We start from the raw sequence: 21,152 nt of genomic DNA, 5'->3' as shown, positions 1-21,152 counted from the left end.
CGCTTTGGAAGAGCTGTTTTCACGCCATCGACATGTTGGGGTTCCCCCCTTTTTTCTGTGTGACGGAAGACGTCAGGATTCGCTCTCTTGAGTTCGCAGATAAGATGTTTTTTAAATGCCATCTCTGATTTGTTGTTGCAAATATGGAACAGCGGGCTCTTAACGATGTATGACTGCTCTGACGCCACATCGCCACACGCGCAACTGGTGAGACGATCGCTGCTCAGATGAGAAAGCCCAGTCCTTCACACGCGTCTCTCTCTGGAGGCAGAGGGCTAGCAGAACAATTCCGTTGCTTTGGCCAAATGGAGGATGGGCACCAGTGTGTCAGTTTCGGAGCTCACGGTGTGCTCACTGACCGGAACTGAAACCACCTCTTGTTTGTGCAGCGATTCGCTGCAGAAGACTCTAGTTTTTTTCAGTAAAAGCCAAGGATTCGGTCACTCTGTGGTGTAAAACTCGCCAGCAGGAACGTGGCAAAGATCTGGTGGCCTCGGAGAAGAAATAACTGTGAGGCAGGGGCGTCTGGAGGCCGGGGGCCCTCAGCGGAGCGGGTGTCACGGTGGGACCACCTCGGGCGCGGCCTGCGGCGGGAGAGCCAAGCGGTGCCGCGGGATGGCGGAGAGCGTCGGGGACGGCGCAGCCCTGGGGGATAGAACCACATCCTGACGGAGCCCAGTACTGTGGCCTTGGAAACATCGTCCGCCGAACTGCAGGACCATGCAAGACCGCGCTGGGGATCGGGCCAGCCAGTGGGGCAGCAGGGCACTGCCCGGGACGGGGCGGGGGGCCTGGCGTTTCCAGGGGGCTGTGTCTTCAGGATGAGCCTCCCCGACCCTGTGCTCGCTCTTCGCTGGCACTGGGGACTTTCTCTGTTTCCCTCACCTCAGCGCAGCAGATCGGCCAGACAAACCAGCTTCCTGGAGATGAGTTGTTGCCGTTTCTCTTGATAGTCTCGGACTGTACCAGTTACGCCTGGCGAAGGCCGTTAAGGAAGCAATGAGCCGAGGATCTGGAAACGATGACGCTTCTCTCCCAGTTTCTCCTGTCTGCCTCAGCTGACCAGCTGTTCTGCTCCGGACTGGGGTCCGTGCTGCATGATGTAAAAACGCTGAACACTGCACTTACTGAAACATGAATACTTCCTCTTTGTTTTTTCCTTAGAGTCACGATCCCACGTGCTGCACCTGTGTGGTGTCTACAAGCAGGGGGGGAATTCCTGGTCCTGGAGGGGGCGCTGTGACTGCAGGTGGTCTTCAAAGTGTCACCCCCTGAGGAGCTTGGGAGGAGCTGCTAAACTGCCCTTGTTAGGACAATAATGAGCTGATTTCAGTCAAGAGCCGAGCTGAAATAACGACCTGCAGACACACAGGCCCTCCAGGAGCAGGACTGCCAGCCCTGGAACAGTAAATCATGCATTTGGCAGCAAGGAAGATTAGGTCTGTTGATCTGATCTGTTTTAATATATACATTGGAACAAACAAAGTGAAACTAGACTGGATTTTTTTTATTAAGGGGGAAATGAGATTAATTAAAGTCAAATTTGAGTTTTCAAGCAGTCCAATACTAATCATGTATCTGAGGAATCTTTTCAGTTTCAACTCCCAAATGCTCACTTGGCCTCATGTAGCTCCCTCTACAAGCTTTCCTTTTAAAGACCTTTCAGATTGATTTTTTAATGCATTTCAAGATCCCAATTTGAAATGGGACTTTTAGGAGATGAAAAGGTCTGGGAAGGCCTAATTAGTCTGGCTCTTAGCAGAGATAATGTACCAATGATGCAACACACTCAGAGCTCAAAAATCCTGCTCAGGAAATTCAGTTCCTTCCAGGCTGATGTAAGACAATGGAAATACTCTTCAAAATACTTCAAAAAGACCACCACCTCACTCTGGGCTTGAGCAGTCCTGGCCTTAATGCAACCAGGGCTGGAGCAGCTTCTCTCTCGTCCCCCTGATCTGCTGCGCAGTGGGGCAGCTGGTCCAGGAGGAGCTGAGCTTCACTGGTGAATGAAATGAGTTACCATGTGACATGTGAAGCTACATGTGAAGCACCTAGGGATGAGAACCTTGTTGCTGCAGGGCATGAACACGCAAGGTAACCTGTATTTTTTACAACCCTCACCCCAGTATGCACAAGCCAATGCAAAGACGAGAATGAATGAGGACACTTCTTCAGCCCTTAGATTGTACACTGCTATCCTTATTGGTGGAGCGGTGGCTCTGTGGCTCAGGATCTGCGCCTGTGGCTGGAAGGCTGCCGGTTGAGGAATCCTACTCCATTGGGCCCCTGAGCAAGGCCTTTAACCCCAACTGTTCCAGGGGCACCATATAACTGGCTGACCCTGCGCTCTGACCCCCAGCTTCTCTCCCTGTCTGTGTGTCTCATGGAGAGCAAGCTGGGGTCTGCGAAAAGACAAATTCCTAATGCAAGAAAAATATATGACTAATGTGATCTTATCTTACCAGCTTATCACAGATGGAAAGCTCTCTGAAGATACTGGAGAGACCACTGGTCAATACAACTGCACTCTGTTATAATGGTAGGGCACCCAAACTTCGAGAACAGTAAATATTCTTTAAGCCAAAAAGGAAAACAAACAGGAGGCAGTAAGAAATTCAAATATATAAACATTTTATTGTACATTTCAGCAAAAATATTATACAATTCCAGTTTAGTTGTAGTTTGTTAAATATCTAAATACATTTTTTACAGTCATTGTGTCTAAAAGTCAGTAGAAAAAAATATTGGATATTTATGAGATACAAAATGTGCACTTTAATTCCCTAAACATAATTCCACACCAAGTATACACAGTATATTGTGAGTTAAAAGCAACACTGCAAACATTTCTTCCACTTTAGCTGAACAGTATTTCAAATAGGAAATTATCAAATTTCAACTGTATAAAAGATGTAGTTTTTCCTCTTTATAAAAATATTAATTGAATTAGCACCCCCCCAAAATATATCTCATATCAGAATAAAATCAAATTGTTTCGAGATCACCTGTACCACCAAACTGAAACAAGCACACGGGTTCAAGAACCTCCACTGCGAAGCCACACAAGCTCTCCGATTCACCTCCAGGATGTTAGAAAGGTTACAAATGAGAGGAAACCATTCAGCTCATCAAAGCCCAGATATATTTCATGAAGTCTTTAAATATAACAATTCCGAGTTCACAAAATTACAGCATTGAAAACATAAGATAATGCCCACAAGTATGACAGAATTCTACAAAATTCCTCCTATAAAACATCCAGTTCAAATTAAAGTATATTCCAAATCTAGAAACCTTTTCTACCCTAAATTGACATGCTGGAAGCATTCAGTTTTGCAGGTTCGTTTGCATTAATTTAAAGTGCCAAACACTGTACGACAGACCCTTTTCTTTAAAAGTGTTAAAATCATTCTCAAAAAGGGCATTGCAGAAGACAGAGTTGATTTAAAAAGTTTTTGAACTTTTGAAGTCTCAGATCCAATAATCATATTTATACAAGAAGATCTCGAGAAAGTCCACTGTCGCATTCCTATGTGTGTTTTATGTTTTATTTTAGGCTGAAAAGTCCAGCATTGGAAATTCATGTTTCAGCACCTGTCCAGACCAAGCCCGATATTTTTAAAGAGAGCACATTTTCCAAAAGTATGATAAAAGAAACTAAAAGCATCCAATTATTGAAGTGAAGTGAAAGGTTTGTGCTAATGTGTGATAATGTGCTACTTGACATCTGAAATAAATGACCAAAAGGAAAAGGGAATCCCATCATTAAAGCAATGATTAAAAATAAATCTTATTGTCTTTAGAACTATCAAAATGCTACAGAAATCATAATGAAATCTTAAGAACTAAGGTTCTCCCTTTTGAGTGGGTTAATTCAGAGAAACCAACTCCATGTTTAAACCGAGAGAGAACAGACACTATTTGAGCATGGATCCAGACAGTTTCTGAGGTGACTGACTGGGTAGCTGCTAGTTTAAAGAATCCGTATTGCAGCAATTTCATTCTCTAACTTCCATCTCTCTTCTCTTTGACGATTTTCACTTAGTCCACTGTGCTTTGCACGCATCACAATTATGTATTTAAAAGGCCACATGTTCCCAATGACTGAATCCAGTGGGTTTTGGATTGTTTTGTGTTCTGAAAATTGAGTCTGTAATTTCAACCACGACTGAGCTCCTGGCGTGAGTTCAGCAGACTGAGCCGATAGCAGAGCAACGTTCTTCCCCACCTGCATCACAGCCTGCCTGCAACTCAACTGCAGGACACAGGGCAGAACTGAGAAATGGCTTATTAGTGAAAATGAACCCTGCTTGAAGCAGAAAAAAACATACATGCGCACATAATTAAAAAGAGCATTATAATTAATTAAAGGCTGCTAAGTTGTCACTCCAAAAAGCCTCCAGTATTATTTCTAACCCCTCTAGGATATTGCAGCACATTGATAGAATAGACAGTGACACCACCCTCTCTCACGACCTTACTGTCCTAATAGGGAACTCCAGCCTAACAGCCCGTTTTTAAATAAAAACAGTGACAGTGAAATATCCTACTTCTACTGTACTGCTAATAACAATAAACTAAACATCTCATTGCAAAACACCGCTAAGCAGTGTCAAATGTAAATAGGGTCCTGGGCACAGGTCCTGCACTCCTGCAAACAGATAAATGACCGTGCCAGGCAGGACGCAGGCATAACATCTGATCTGATTGACAGCTCCGTATGTCACCACAGTGGTGGACTGGCTGGGACTTCTGGGATCTGGAAGGAAGAGCACCACCTGCTTGTTGGCCTTAGAAGTCTCCCACCCCAGGACTGACGAAGAACAATTCGTCAGGAGGAGGCTCTGAGAGCAGGCTTAGAGGTGGTCTTGTGGTGAGAAGAGACAGCCATCAAAAGTAAACCTAAAAACCTGCATCTCGGACTGAAGCACACGGGTCAACGACAAGAGGTCGTCGGAGGCCTGGCTCTGCTCAGGGATTCCCAAGAGGGAGACGAGGGCATGTACAGTCCGTGCAAGAGAGCTGGGGCTTTGAACACAGTCGAGCTTCCTGGAGAGAAATAACTCTCCACGGACAGGATCACTCAAACAGCTGTTGGGGCTTTTGTATGCGTTTATCCAACTGTTGTATATGTTTAAATGTGTTGTTCCCTTTCAAACCTAAAACATACCGTTATCTGAAACTGTGTCACTCTCTTTTCCCAAGCGAACAAACACTACAGTTGAAAAACACAGAAAGTTAACATTCATTAGAAATGCTTTACAAGCAAACCTGCTGGGTGCACACACACACACACAACAATGCTTTAAAAAAGGCTCCTTGGCCCAGAGCTGGGATTCGTCGGCCCTTGTCCAGCAAGGCACTGAGATTTCATTCAAGTCTGCCACCTCAGGTTCGACCGCGTGAGCCCCTCCTACAGCTGCGACCTGGGCAAACCAGACTGGCATGATCGCGTCAAGCCCCAGACAAATCTGATTCATATTACTGCTAAACAAAGTTTTAATAAATATCACTATCCAGTTTTTCCCCCAACAAAAAAAAATGAGTTTGATTCTTTATCTCAGTGAAATATTTCAAAACACTTCCTCTGCTGTTAGTGTCTTAATGGTTGCTTTCCAGATCCTACTGCCACCATTAAGCATTAAAAACCTTTAGACAACATACTTTGTGATGCTTTAATGGATTCTAAGCTTTTGAAAACAAAGAGCTGGGGTTCAAGAAAGTTTTAGACATAATTATATTACATGGACTTCTGTCACAAACTAGTTGCCATCTTATTAATGTTGTCTAATTTATTACTAATGGCTAATTTATCTGCTTCTGTGTGCTGGGTGTTTCAAGACATGCAGTGCATTTAGTTGTTAAATTAACATTCAAATGCACAGTGGCAGTGCAGGACTGAAATGTTATTGATCTCCAGACAGGGAGCTAAGAGCAGCCCTTCCTGCGCGCTGACTGGTCCGCTGGAGTGGCAGGGATGTCTCAGGCTGGCGCTATGTGATGTGAGGCTTAAGGGTCGCTGTGCTTGGAGCAAAGCTGCCGGCGTCCACAAGACAGGCTTCAAGGGACAAAGGAGATGCATCACTATCAGTTTCACCACCTGAAAGCTACTGCAAAAAAAAACTCTTGTAGGTAAATCAGTTCCAAAATAAGATAAAACCCTACTGCCCTGACCATTTCAGACTTTATCCCAGCATAATTTGACGGCCAGGCTGTCTGCATTCCTACAGCGCTCACATGCAGACTGGCTTGCCCATCACAATTTTACCACTCCCGAGAAACATCCCTTGTCCCCAATGTTCTGGGTATAAAACCTCTTTCTAAATTCCCCCCAGAATATCCACATACCCGGCTCCATAAGAAAATACACTCCAGACCTTGGAGTTGGTGTTTCAGTTGTTTCTGTTGAATAGTTCCAAGACGGTGGAGTTTGTTTTCTCAAACGCCCACTGCTGTGTTTTGGAGGAGGAGTCACAGCTGTTCATGAAGACCTTTTTTTCTGCTGGGCTGGCGTCCATGCAGCTGTTACTGATGGGGTGGTAGATACTTTTGTCCTGAAGGAAGAGACAACAGGTATTTTGTCACAGACCATCTGCCCCATCCTGCCCGTTTGGTAGTTCAGTCCTGCGTGTGAACTGAGTCACACGCAGTCACTTCGTGAGAGAAGCCAGGGCGTCACTCACTGCACCGGAGGCAGACCAGCAACAACGTTTCACCAGGCGGGCAAACGAGTCAGAGCACTGCAGGGGGAAATTTAAGGACACCTTTAGATTTACCTGACAGACATCCGACAGACACTATCATGAGGGACTGTGGTTTTGCCACGTGAGGTCATGTCTGACTTTCTTACTGTAGCTTTCCCCCCACATTCTTCACAGGTGTTTCTGAAGGGTGGATGTGACAAAGGGAGCAAATATACTGGACCCCCTGATGTTGGAGAGCAGGTACAATATTCTCCCCAGGCAGTCTGCGCCCCGAGAGAGTGTCAGGAGCGATGAGGCATCTCTGCTTTTAGTGTTTTCCTGTTGGTTTTCTAACAATTCCTACTGACAGAACACCAAGGAAAACTTGCATCTTATTTGGTAAAAACAATAATTACCCGAGAGGAAAGAAGTCACTTCACGCACAGATCCAGTTAAAGAAAAGAAGTATAGTGAATTGAACACACAGATAAAAAGATAAGATACAGGCCGAGGGAGTGAGAAACGAAAACTGCATTGCAGATGTGAATGAATGCTAAAGGTTTTTTCAGTATCCCAGCAGCATCAGGGTGAACAATGACGCTTAGTGTCTCAGAGATAAAAATGGGAAACTTCCAGATGATGAAAGGGAAATGGCTGATACCTTAAATGAATATTTCACCCAGGTGATTACTGAAGAAGAAAGTGTCAACATGCCTTAGGCTGAGGAAACACGAGAGTGATGGTCTGTCAGTGAAATCTTTTACTTCATGGCAAGGCGTCAAATTGATATTTTATACTTGAGCTAGATGAAATGATTATTCTGATTCAGTTTACTAGAAGCAGTGAAAAAAAGACTGAGGCAAACAGGGTCTATTCAATTACCCTTGTATACTAGATGCCAGGCAACTGAAATACATTATCCAAGTCAAAATGATTTTAATTAAAACCAATATTGCACCCATAAATAAAATCTAGAGGAATGTAAGATTTTTTTCCTTCCAGATTCAGGTGAAGAACTGAAGACTAATAACTAATCAATACAGACTCTGGAATCAGTCTATCAAACCCCTTCCAGGGAATTCCTGCCCAGTAATCAGATAATTACTTCATACAGCTCCCACTGAAAAGAAAAAAATAAATAAAATAGCAGCACAGATGTACAGAAGCTCAGCCTTTTTGTATCTAAGGTGTAACATGACCAAGATTACAGGCTGTTCTTACCTTTCTGTATCTCCATAGCTGATTCCCTTTCATGCCATGGCAGTCGTATAACGTGACAGGGCTGTTGTGTGAAATAGCATCAAAACACACCTTCTTCGTGTGCAGGGGATCGCCCACGCGGATGTCTTCCCTCCAGCCGAACGTGAAGACCTGCAAGTCAAACAGGAGTTTGTCCCCGTTATCACCCAGCTCCAGCAGCAGGACTCTGCACCCTGCCTTCCCCTTCCTGAGAGCTGAGGCTGACGCAGGAGGGCGCACTCCCAGAGCAGAGTGACACAGGAGAGCGCACTCCCAGAGCAGAGTGAGACAGGAGTGCGCACTCCCAGAGCAGAGTGACCCAGGAGGAGAGCGCACTCCCAGAGGAGAGTGACACAGGAGTGCGCACTCCCAGAGGAGAGTGACACAGGAGGAGAGCGCACTCCCAGAGCAGAGTGACCCAGGAGGAGAGCGCACTCCCAGAGGAGAGTGACACAGGAGGAGTGCGCACTCCCAGAGGAGAGTGACACAGGAGGAGAGCGCACTCCCAGAGCAGAGTGACCCAGGAGGAGAGCGCACTCCCAGAGGAGAGTGACACAGGAGTGCGCACTCCCAGAGCAGAGTGACACAGGAGTGCGCACTCCCAGAGCAGAGTGACACAGGAGGAGAGCGCACTCCCAGAGCAGAGTAACCCAGGAGGAGTGCGCACTCCCAGAGGAGAGTGACACAGGAGGAGAGCGCACTCCCAGAGCAGAGTGACCCAGGAGGAGTGCGCACTCCCAGAGGAGAGCGACACAGGAGGAGTGCACACTCCCAGAGGAGAGCGACACAGGAGGAGAGCGCACTCCCAGAGGAGAGTGACACAGGAGTGCGCACTCCCAGAGCAGAGTGACACAGGAGTGCGCACTCCCAGAGCAGAGTGACACAGGAGGAGAGCGCACTCCCAGAGCAGAGTGACCCAGGAGGAGTGCGCACTCCCAGAGGAGAGTGACACAGGAGGAGAGCGCACTCCCAGAGGAGAGTGACACAGGAGGAGAGCGCACTCCCAGAGCAGAGTGACACAGGAGTGCGCACTCCCAGAGGAGAGTGACACAGGAGGAGAGCACACTCCCAGAGGAGAGTGACACAGGAGGAGAGCGCACTCCCAGAGGAGAGTGACACAGGAGGAGTGCGCACTCCCAGAGGAGAGTGACACAGGAGGAGAGCGCACTCCCAGAGGAGAGTGACACAGGAGGAGAGCGCACTCCCAGAGCAGAGTGACACAGGAGTGCGCACTCCCAGAGGAGAGTGACACAGGAGGAGAGCGCACTCCCAGAGGAGAGTGACACAGGAGGAGTGCGCACTCCCAGAGGAGAGTGACACAGGAGGAGAGCGCACTCCCAGAGGAGAGTGACACAGGAGTGCGCACTCCCAGAGCAGAGTGACACAGGAGTGCGCACTCCCAGAGCAGAGTGACACAGGAGGAGAGCGCACTCCCAGAGCAGAGTAACCCAGGAGGAGTGCGCACTCCCAGAGGAGAGTGACACAGGAGGAGAGCGCACTCCCAGAGCAGAGTGACCCAGGAGGAGTGCGCACTCCCAGAGGAGAGCGACACAGGAGGAGTGCACACTCCCAGAGGAGAGCGACACAGGAGGAGAGCGCACTCCCAGAGGAGAGTGACACAGGAGTGCGCACTCCCAGAGCAGAGTGACACAGGAGTGCGCACTCCCAGAGCAGAGTGACACAGGAGGAGAGCGCACTCCCAGAGCAGAGTGACCCAGGAGGAGTGCGCACTCCCAGAGGAGAGTGACACAGGAGGAGAGCGCACTCCCAGAGGAGAGTGACACAGGAGGAGAGCGCACTCCCAGAGCAGAGTGACACAGGAGTGCGCACTCCCAGAGGAGAGTGACACAGGAGGAGAGCACACTCCCAGAGGAGAGTGACACAGGAGGAGAGCGCACTCCCAGAGGAGAGTGACACAGGAGGAGTGCGCACTCCCAGAGGAGAGTGACACAGGAGGAGAGCGCACTCCCAGAGGAGAGTGACACAGGAGGAGAGCGCACTCCCAGAGCAGAGTGACACAGGAGTGCGCACTCCCAGAGGAGAGTGACACAGGAGGAGAGCACACTCCCAGAGGAGAGTGACACAGGACAAGGGCACACTCCCAGAGGAGAGTGACACAGGAGGAGTGCGCACTCCCAGAGGAGAGTGACACAGGAGGAGAGCGCACTCCCAGAGGAGAGTGACACAGGAGGAGAGCGCACTCCCAGAGCAGAGTGACACAGGAGGAGAGCGCACTCCCAGAGGAGAATCCTGGGGGTTTTCAGAGCTGAGTTTGTTTTGCTGGGTAGGTGTTGTTAGCAAACCCATTTCAGAAATGTTTGCAATAATTACAGTAACAGGTTTATATGGCAGCAGTACAGCCTCCAATTTAATCTTTTGACAGCTTTGTTCATGTATTCAGGTCTGTTCTCAGCGCTGCAATGAGCTTCTTCAATTTTTTTTAATTTGCCTATTTTGCCTGTCAGGCACAAGATTAATTGGTAACATTCTTCCATTAACCGAAGTGTCACAGCTTCAAAATCCAGGGTGATGTTTTTTTACTTTTTTAATGTTAAATACAAACTCTCTCTGATGTGCTCCAGTGTGCTCAAATTGCTTTCTGTCGCAGTCATTAAAAACTGACATGATTTGGCAGAATTGCTTCTAAACCCCAGTTCATGATCACGCCGTGAAAATTAACCCAGTGGACTTCTTCAGAATGAACAACCAAGTGTCACATATGGAAACTACATGGAAATGCACTTTGCCCAAAGGGTAAAGGTGACTCTCTATGGTCCAGGGGTGTACCCCCGGTGTCCTGGCCAAATTTCCCCCTGGTCTTTACCCATCATGGCTTCCTAATAAGCCCCATCTCTGAACTGGCTTCATCACTCTGCTCTCCTCCCCACTGAGAGCTGGTGTGTGGGGAGTGTACTGGTGCATCAGCCAGGTGGGGCTGCACACTGGTGGTGGAGGGGATCCCCATGACCTGTAAAGCGCTTTGAGTGGAGTGTCCAGCAAAGCGCCGTACTAGTGTTAAGATATTATTATTATTTTGTTATAGAATCAAGACAACGCCTCCAGAGGCCTGGCCGAGACTGTGGCTACAGTGAAGCTGATGCAGCCCAGCTGGCAGTGGGCCCGAAGCCCAGGCCTGTGCCACTCACCTGGCCGTGACTCCAGCCCGTCTCCCCTCGGCCCGCCGCGCAGACCTCCAGCCTGATGGGGGAGCCAGAGGCGCTGTGCTTGCTCTCTGCACACAAGCCGCTGCCCACGTTCCGCAGCTGGAACAGACACACACAGACACTCAGGGAAGGGAACCCCCAAACTGTGCCCCGCCCTGGTTACTGTAAGCGAGCCGTTAAAGATGCACCCCCAAAGTGTTTAACACCCACATGTTCGACCAAGGTGTCAGTGCCCCTTTTAGAAAACCACCTCTAGCTGGGTCACAGGCCTGCGTTTGAATATATGGCAAGCCTGTGCACTGAAAACACTTCTGTGCACATTTCTCAGGACTCCTCCCTGTACATACGTACCGCAGCACTGTCCAGTTAAACATATTCGCAGTACACTGCAAAAGGCACTCACTCAAAGTAAAGAAAACAAAAGCATTATTTTATTATAAACAGCTAAATGGATGGGATGGGATTTTTACATTTTTGTGTTTGTCATCTTCTGAAAACAGAGTAATTAGTACGAGGGCCAAAGTGTATTTTTTAGTTTATAAAGATGAAACTGTGACAAACGATATAGCAGGAAAGCGTCAAATTCCGTTCCCACAGGGCTGAAGGCTTCTGACTTGCGTTTCCTTTATTCTATGTAACCAGTTAAAGAGCACACGGGTGACACGGACAGCAGCAGTCACCAGCAGTCAGCTCAGCTCAGCTCAGCTCACGGCTGCACTGTCCTGGGACAGGGGTATGAGGACACGTGCGCAGTCTCCTCTGGAACGTCCACAGGCACGGCCACCCGCTGTTTCTCACACCGCGAGACTCGGACCCAAGCCCAGGCCTGGCCAAGGGCAGAGCATGAGCACATCTTGCTCCCATATCCTGCTTCTCCAGCAAGAAGGACCCTGCCATTTACACCGGTGGACAGGGAGAAGACAGGTTGTCCGTTTCAGTGAATATGAACACCAAAGTCAGCGTGGTAAGGATAAAAGATCTCTCTAAGCCGACGGTGCCCCATTTTACCTCGCCCAGACATGATCTCACCTGTTTGTAAAAATCCCCTTTTAAAGAGATTTCAGGGCTCCTACTCAAAAAAAACATCAGAAGCCAAAATGATCCTCTCCCCATCATGACGCAGTGTGGACGCAGTGTGGACTGTACCTCCCCCCATCATGACGCAGTGTGGATGCAGTGTGGACTGTACCTCTCCCCATCATGACGCAGTGTGGACTCATCATGACGCAGTGTGGACTGTACCTCTCCCCATCATGATGCAGTGTGGACGCAGTGTGGACTCATCATGACGCAGTGTGGACTGTACCTCTCCCCATCATGACGCAGTGTGGACTCATCATGACGCAGTGTGGACGGAGTGTGGACTGTACCTCTCCCCATCATGACGCAGTGTGGGCTGTACCTCCCCCCATCATGACGCAGTGTGGACGCAGTGTGGACTGTACCTCCCCCCATCATGACGCAGTGTGGACGCAGTGTGGGCTGTACCTCCCCCCATCATGACGCAGTGTGGACTGTACCTCCCCCCATCATGACGCAGTGTGGACGCAGTGTGGGCTGTACCTCCCCCCATCATGACGCAGTGTGGACTGTACCTCCCCCCATCATGACGCAGTGTGGACTGTACCTCTCCCCAGGCGGCGGCCGGTGGCTCCACAGGAGGGTAGTGTTTTGGCAGATCCCAGGCCACCTCAGTCATGAACCACTTGAAGTTCTTACAGTTCAGGCTGTTCCTCAGCTCCTTCTGGATGGTCATGTCCCCGGCGGAGAGGTGCCTGTACTCAGGCCTGCGCTGGTAGATGTACTCTGCATACTCGTCCATCCACACCTCCGCCACTCGCTTCAGGTTCTGCAGGAGAGCATGTTCATAGACAGGACGGTTAGAACTGGGCCCACTCCGCCGCTTATACTGATCCTAAAGCCTCATAGTCATTCCTCGAAGGATTCCAGAGAGTTAACGTCCAACAACAGGGCTTCAGCAACAGATATTCACTGGCCCTTAGCGCTGAAGGAATTATTTATTTTCTGCAGTGAAGGCACCTGAGCAGTGTCAGCCTAAACAGTTTGGCAATGAAATGCATTTTTTCGCCTTGGAAGAAAAGCAAGCATAAGCACAACGGAAAGAGGAGCTGGTTTTTAAGTCTTTCTGTCCAGCCCGGTGAGATCACTTTTAAAAAATGTTCATGATCACAAAAGCCAGTGGCCAAAAATGAATAAACATGAGAAGCACTGAATTAATCCTAAAAGTTTATTCAAAATAAGAAAAGGACAGTTCTGTTGTTCACTGTAGAATTCTTGACCTTGCACAGCTCCAGAATAAAGTAAAACTAGGAATTATTACAAAAAATAAAAAGCAAAAAACATGCAGTAGCAAGGCTGATGTATGTTCTTCAGAAAACCTTAAAATTCAATTTAGAGATTCATTTGTTCAAATGTGGTGCATTCTATACAGTCAGTTTTTGGCAGGCAGCTCTGGAGGCTTAATTTCTTAAAATAATGCACTTACCCACTAAAATATTCTTGTCTGCTCTTCAGTCAAATATGAACAAGTCTATATTAAAAAAGCACTTCAAGGCATCGTGTAATGAGGATAATGATCAATGCATTCAGATTTCACTTTACTAGGCAAGAATCGAAAGCCCAATTTATACAGGTTACGCTGGAGTGAGGATTTGACCTAATGTTAGGATCAATACTGCGAATTCCTCATCAAGGTCACTTATCCAGTAAGCTTTCAAATGACCAAATCAATACACTGCTAGATGCAAAGAATGCAAGAACTAGAAACCTTTGTTGGAAAAACAGGAAGAATCATAGATGAACCTTTCAAACTTTGTTAATATGTTCTTCAGCCTTGAATCTCAATGCCCAGCAGACATGTCTGGCGCATTGGTTAGATTAACAAGAAAGCAACAAGATGTCCATTCGTCCTTCTCAGACTAAAGAAATACACAGATAATCTTTTAGCCCAGATAGGCTACTGGCAGAGGAGATATTGATCTGTCCTGGTAAGGACTGGTTGTTCACAGGGGAAAGGCTGGGGGAAACACCCTCACACACACAGACTTCCTCGGAGACACCAAGCCTCTGTGAGCACAGGGAATTATTCAGATATTGACCTGCCTGACCTGCCCCCCCCATCTGCCTGCCTCCTGCGGGGGAGGAGTTTTCTGCTGTCAACCATGTCTGTCTGACAGAGCCGTGTGGAGCTCCACTGCCCCTGGATGTGTAGGCTGTGAGTGTTTAACAAACCCCCCTCTGCTGTTCCAACCTGTTGGCTAACGAAGGAACGATGTGTGTCATGCTGGGATGTTGTCACCAGGACGGGGTTCGGGCAAGGGGCCTCCCACACTTCAGACCAGAAACTATCTCGGGCCGAACACAGGGTCGACACAGGGGCCCGACACAGGGCCCCCGACACAGGGCTATTCATCTCCTTTAGATTTCCTGTCCTTATTTGTGACATCACACCAGGTTAACACCAGGGATCTGAGGGTGACCAATGAGAGCTTGGTAGTGAATTAATTGAGAATTACTTAAAATCTGTCTCGTTCATTCATTCGTTTTCATGCTCTTGACATGGAGCTCTGCACTGCAGTACAGGTACCGACACGAAACAGATTTCCAAAGGATTCATGGGATAGCACATTATCACTTTCACATCGAGGAATAAAACATTCATTCTGCCATTCAGGTCTACTCAACATGAAATACTCCCATGCATGTTAAAAGCCCGTGGGACAAACAGCATGAATATTTTACTTACCCTAGCCAGACTGACTCCACCAGGCACCTTGTATGGAACGTACTTCCTGTAGATATGTCCCACTCTGGAGCAGGGTATGTCTTCCATTCTGCCACCACACATCCATACCTGGTGACATCAGCGCATGAAGAGTTAAACACAGGCTGTGCACGACTGTACTGTCCAGATCACTCCACCAGCAGGCAAATCGTGCTCCACAGCTGGAGAACCTGGCAAGACAAACTGTTCACAGCTCCAGCGCTGGTGGTGCTCCGAGGGGCAGAGGAAACAGATGACTGAGTACAGAAACTGCAGTTTGTGCATTTTTAACAGAACACCGCTGTCCATTATTCTGCTCCACCAAACACTCACTGAAAACATTCGTCCACTGAACAAATCAGCAAATCAGTCTCTGACACATAAAAAAAGAAACAGGTTCAAAAGACAGGAGTACAGCTCAGACCGAGAGGGCGTGTAATGCTGCTGTCTAGACTGGGCACTTGAAATCTGTCCTCCTCAACAGCATCTGAGAAGTCTCGCGTAGTTAACTCCCCGCGGCTGTGCCTCCTCTGCCTGGAGCGCTTGTGTGACTCACCAACCAGCAAATATAATCAGACCCTCTGGAACTTGCCAGGATACTCCTCAGAACACATGGCAGGTGACCTGTGAGAGGTAACTAACTTTTTAATTGATGTCAGGATCTCATTCAGACACGTCCTGCTGTGGTGTGAATTCATATGCACAACATATCCAAACCGACTGTGGAAATCAGAAGGGCTGATGCATCTGCTCGCTGCTGTATTTGATATAATAGCAGGTTCTGGTCTGGCCCCAGGGTCTCACTGGCTGGTCCTCTAGAGCCACAGCCAGCAGCAGCTGCTGCAATTAATTTGATGCTCTTTCCGCCCGCAAGACAAGAAAAAGACAAAATTGCAGACTATATGACAGCTGTGACTGAAGTGCCCCCTTCATCAGAAACTGAATCTACTGTCTGCCGGCGAAAGTCAGCGAAGTGTGTTGGAACAACGTTGAAAAACAAATACACCGGTATTCTGACACGACATTTGGTCTCCGACCAGGTGTTTTCTGGTAATGGGAACTTTCCATCTGTAAAGCCCCAACTCCCATTTTAAATTCCCATTTCACAGGGTGAAATTGCAGGTGAGGTAACATGTGCTGGGTTGTCAGTGCGGGCTGGTAAATAAGGGTTTTGTCCCACATGTGCCGTGAATAACCCAAGCCAGGCATGCTGGCAATGTTCAGGAGATTCTCCTCATGAAAACTTTTAACATCTGGCAAGGAGGATTGAGCATTGATTGCACTCTTCACCACTCCAGTGGAGACCAGCTCCTGAGAAGAAATTGGGTGAAAGAAAACTCTTAAGCTTCCGCTTCTACTGCAGAAGGTTTCCCCACAATAACTACAATTCACTTATACAGCATATATATAATTCAGATCACAGCCCGCGCAGCTGTATGAGCAGCTAATGAAAGATCAATAACAGACAGAAAGGTAACGGCTTCTGTGTATCAATGGATGTTTACAGCTCTTGGCAGCCCAGGCCCTGCTGCAGCAGGCGAGCACCGAGGGGCTCTGCACCAGAGAGCAGTGCTGACTCCAAGAGAGATCCATCTGCCGCAGCGCTGTCACACTGTGCGGTTCATCTCCGTCGAGCCTGTCATTAACCCGCACTCGTTAGAGAAGGACCTGCCTGCCAGCAGGGACAGGACTGCAGGCCGTTCTCTTCTTAAAATATTAAACACCTCATACTCCTGTTTCCTCTAGGCAGCAGTACAGCATTGCCTTTGGTATCTTGGGAAACCGAACTTCCAATATGGACTTGTTGGCATATTTACAGAGGCAATTTCCTGGTACTGGACAGTTACTTTCTTTAACCTCTGCACACAGAACCTAACAATGCAGTCAACGCAATTGGGAAACAGACTGTGGATTTCAGAGCCCTTTTCTAGCATGGCTACTTTGTTTGCACGTTGGAAGGAAATCGTCCTAAATTCTTTATGTGTTCACATCGTCGAAATCCCGCTGGTGCGCGCAGTAACGGTCTGTGGTCGAAAGCAGGACGACAGCCCTTTTCTGTGTTGTTTCACGGAAAAAATATTTTCTCCCAGTTCATTTAGTTGGGCCGTTAAGAAAGAAATCTCATCGAAGACCACTGTAGAAAATGAATGTTTCTCCCATAAAAGACACAAATTTTATTCAACCTAAACAAAACAAACAGATAAAGCGATCCGACCGCACGAGTGATCCCAGCGCCAGAGCGACTGTGCCTGAGCTACCACACGCTGCTGAGACAGAACTGGATATTAGGATCCAGTGGGCTGGGAAGAAGATGCATAAAAAATGACACTCGTTTGTGCAGCATGGACTTCATGGGAAATTAAAACATTCACAGTAAAGGGAAGGAAATTCCAATTGGTTAAGGAATGTAAGGAGCTTATAGCGAGGGTACAGAGAAGAGCACTTCAGAGGGTGATCTGTTGCACTTTACGAGTTCTTTAAACCTTCACAGAGGGTTAGAAACATTTTTCCCACATATGCAATTTTTCCCCCAGATTATAATTGATATCCTTGGTACTGTACAAAATGAAGAAGGATAAAAAGCATACAGTGCTTTTCCCCTGGTTTGGTGAGTTCCTTACCTGCAGTAGCACTGAATGTTTTAAAATATGTGCAACACAGGTAAATAATTCCTTTTAAAGACGCAGAGAGGCAGACCTGTTGGGTCTTCAGTCCAAACCAACAGCTCACTTGAGCTCCTCCCACGGTATGGCAATTTAAAAATAAAGTTAGCAAAAATGGCTTTTTCAAATGTAATCAGTTTAATGATGAGTCTCATAACATGACCAAGCCAAAAGCTGTTATTATTACGCTCCTTTTATTACATCGATTAAATTCAGAGGAAGGAGACTTTGCAATGAAAACTGAAATCTGATATAAGAATCACTCTTGCCACACTGATTATCACAACATTATATATGGAATACAGTCACTTTCAATTAAGAGGATAAGCTCTATCCAAGTCTGTTAAATGCCACAAGCCTGCATTCAGGCTGCTCACAGAACAGACACTTTGGTGGGCAAGTGTCAGGGCCGTTTAGACCTTTATAACGCTATTAACTGCTTAATGTGAAACTGCAGGTCCTGGAAATATTGAATAAATATGCTGCCTGACTTTGCCTTGTACTAGCCCTGAAATTCTCTGTGAAGCACTTTTACATCCTTCACTGCTGTTCAATTTTTCATTACCACTTAAATATTTAACTATACTGAATAAAGAGACTGCGCAGGCCTGGAGTGGGGTTTTTGCATTTTTCACTCTAGTCCAATGCACATAATGAAACACGTTTGGGAAGACTCATTTGAAACAACATTGAATCAAACCACTGCAGGAAAGAACAGGTTGGTGAAAGAGAGGAAGAGTTTAATCTTCAACGCAGCGAAAAAAGAAAGCATCTTTCAGCCGCATGTTGAAAACAGTAAAAGCTATTTAAAAAGGGAAGTGCTCCAATTTATTTTAAATTGTTTGTTTTGATGACTAGTTGCTGATTAACATGGTTTATTCTCACACCAGCTCAAGAACAACAAGGGACTGTTTACTGCCCACTGATGCACTGATGTCAAATATCTGTTATTTTCCAGGGTGTGCACTCAGTATCTTCACAGGAAACTGGATTTAGAACAATTCTGTTTATTGGAAAAAGTGTTTTGAATTTTAATACCTAATGATAAAATAGTGATGCCCCAATAGTGTAATACTGCTTATTTCCTTTACACCCATTGGTGGACTTTAACATGGCAGGCTTTCCCTTTGAAAATAATAAGTTGATGTTCAGATAAAATTAACGTTACAAGCAAACAGATTTCGATTCACAATAAGCACCGGTTTTTGGGTGTGTATGTGTGTGCGTGTCTGTGTTATTGTGAAGCGTGTGTGTGTTCTGTACGACATCGAGCTCATTTAAAAGGGCTTTCTTCCTCTTCACAAATCTTGCTGCCAGCTCCCCTGTGGAGCGAGGTCTTCAAACTCAGTCCCGAGCGCCTGCAGCGCCTGCCGTCTCCTGCTGACTCTCAGGGAAAGATATGGCCCTCATCATGCCTTTGCTACTGAGCTGTGAAATATCCTACCTTGAAGGAAATTTCATACTGTTCTCCTCCCCAGATTTCCAGGCCGGTGTCGTAGCCTCCAAGCTCCCAGAACCACTTTCTCTCCACGGCGAAGAGCCCCCCAGCCATGACAGGAGACCTAGGAGACACCACAAAGCTCAGGCTGGCTTGGAGAGACAGGAAGGGACAGCACCTCCAGCTCATGCAAGCCTGCAGAGCTTCTCAGCTGAGCTAGGAAAACAGCAACCTCTGTATTGGTCCCGCTGCACCAGCTGCCAGAGACTTTTAAAAGACACTCATCACTGATGAAGTTCGGAATGGCATGGCATGGCACCAGGATGCAGGAAGGACCTTCTACCCACATAAAGTGCCATGACACCCTAGGTGTGAGAGTGTGTGTGTCTGACTGTGTGTCTGCCCTGTGATGGACTGGTGTCCTGTCTGGGATGTACCCTGCCTTGGCCCAGTGTGGTCCTGACCAGGAACAGCCTCATTATGGATGGATACATATATCTGTGTCCCACGAGTCTCAGCTGCTGCAGTCTCTTTCATGTTTTTTTTTAATTTCACATTTTTTTCAAGTCAAAATAAAAAATATATATTTACAGCTTTTTAAAATTATTACCACATTTTTATTTTATCCTGATTTTCTTCCTTAGTTTGTAATGATCCTGGGTACCTTTGTATGAAAGCTGCTATATAAACAAAACACAAGAGCACTAATAAATAACTTTATTAGTAATTAAAGTGCCAAGCAAAGCAAATTGCGCTAGATTGCTGCCAACACGTGAAATAAAACTAATTTAGAGTCCCACATATATTAAAGCCTATAAACTTCAAAGTACTTTATTGTTTATGCACAGTTCAAATTTTATTGTTATATTTATGGGCCATTTGTAAGAAGCAAACATTTTAATACAGTAAATGAATTCTGGAGCCACATTTGTAGTGAGAAGTTGTATGTGGGTTCCTGAGAACCGTTCTTCAGTAAATGAATCATGTAAGATGCTGAAAACTAGACACATTAAGCAAATTATTTGGGCACGTTAGATAGCTCAGCAAGCTTAAGTAACTTGCTAAACCTCCTTTTTAAGAAGGTACTGATGCGACCTGCCCATCTTCTCTCAGATACAATCTTTTGTTTGTTCCACTTCCAATACGTGGAAGTGTAATGCGCAATTCATTTATTATTCACAACTGTGCAACAGTTACCTACTCTGTGCAACATGCCTGGGAGTGTGCAATGTCTATACTGTGTATTGCATCTTTTTTTGTGCATGCTTTTTCTGTTTTGTTTGTAATTCTTTATTCTATTTAAAAAAATGTATTTATTATATTGTATTACTACATTTGAACTGTACTGTTTATTGTGCCTGGCTGCTGTAGCACTTAGAGTTTCCCACATGGGATTAATAAACCCATATTTATATTTATAAACCTTTTCCCCTCTTCAACTAAGAACCGGTTGGCAAGGGCTTCGTCCACATCAATAAGGTCACACGCTTTCACTATAAAATCTGTAGCTCTAGGACTTTCATGAGTAAACGCAAACTAAGCAGGTATTAAATAGAACTGTTAATTATGAGTCATTAACAGAGTATTTATTTTTTATGATCAGAGGAATACAAATTACACTCTACAGTGGACTGAAATCTACTCAACAAGCTGTTTTCAAATAAAAGAGTTATTAAAAGCAATGATATAGAAAGTAATGGTTTTAATTGGACACTGGTGGAGGTCACTTGTCTATTGTATGCCACAGGTTAGATCTGGATCTGTTAAGTCCAGGGACGACTAAGAGAAGATGCACACGATACGGCACTAAAGCCATTTTCTAACGTCTCATCGCAGACCCCCCTCTGACAGGATCTGCCGTCCGAAGAACAATGAAAAACAATTAACCGGGCTGAGAACTCTAACGAGGTCGTCACCAGTGTGCCACCACCTGGTTTTAATGGGCTACTGAGCGAGCCGGCATCGCAGTTCCACCTCCGTCGTCACGGTAACGGCACCAGCAAACTCAGGGTGTGGGAGAGTGGGAAGAAAAAAGCCGGCAGAAATGCTGCCACGCTCTGGCCGGTGGCACGCTCTGGCCGGTGGCACGCTCTGGCCGGGTGGCACGCTCTGGCCGGTGGCACGCTCTGGCGGGTGGCACGCTCTGGCCGATGCCACACTCTGGCCGGTGGCACGCTC

At 46.8% G+C, this 21,152-nt stretch overlaps 1 protein-coding gene across 1 annotated transcript in view; it reads right to left on the bottom strand.

Annotated features, from left to right (window-relative positions):
* Window positions 1-2,613: 2,613 nt before the first annotated feature.
* Window positions 2,614-21,152, bottom strand: part of galnt10 (UDP-N-acetyl-alpha-D-galactosamine:polypeptide N-acetylgalactosaminyltransferase 10 (GalNAc-T10)) — a 65,989-nt gene continuing 47,450 nt past the window's right edge. The window contains exons 7-12 of the mRNA XM_088932943.1: window positions 18,981-19,098; window positions 14,856-14,963; window positions 12,717-12,938; window positions 11,072-11,188; window positions 7,908-8,057; window positions 2,614-6,557 (exon numbers count right to left, since the gene is read on the bottom strand). Of these exons, the coding sequence (XP_088789069.1) occupies window positions 6,396-6,557; window positions 7,908-8,057; window positions 11,072-11,188; window positions 12,717-12,938; window positions 14,856-14,963; window positions 18,981-19,098 (877 nt within the window). The 3' untranslated portion in view covers window positions 2,614-6,395. The remainder of the gene's footprint in view (window positions 6,558-7,907; window positions 8,058-11,071; window positions 11,189-12,716; window positions 12,939-14,855; window positions 14,964-18,980; window positions 19,099-21,152) is intronic.

This window comes from Atractosteus spatula, chromosome 14 (genome assembly GCF_055471065.1).
Source record: "Atractosteus spatula isolate fAtrSpa1 chromosome 14, fAtrSpa1.hap1, whole genome shotgun sequence".
Lineage (NCBI taxonomy): Eukaryota > Metazoa > Chordata > Actinopteri > Semionotiformes > Lepisosteidae > Atractosteus > Atractosteus spatula.
Note: the sequence above shows the minus strand (reverse complement) of the source record. Positions and strands in the feature narration are given on the sequence as shown.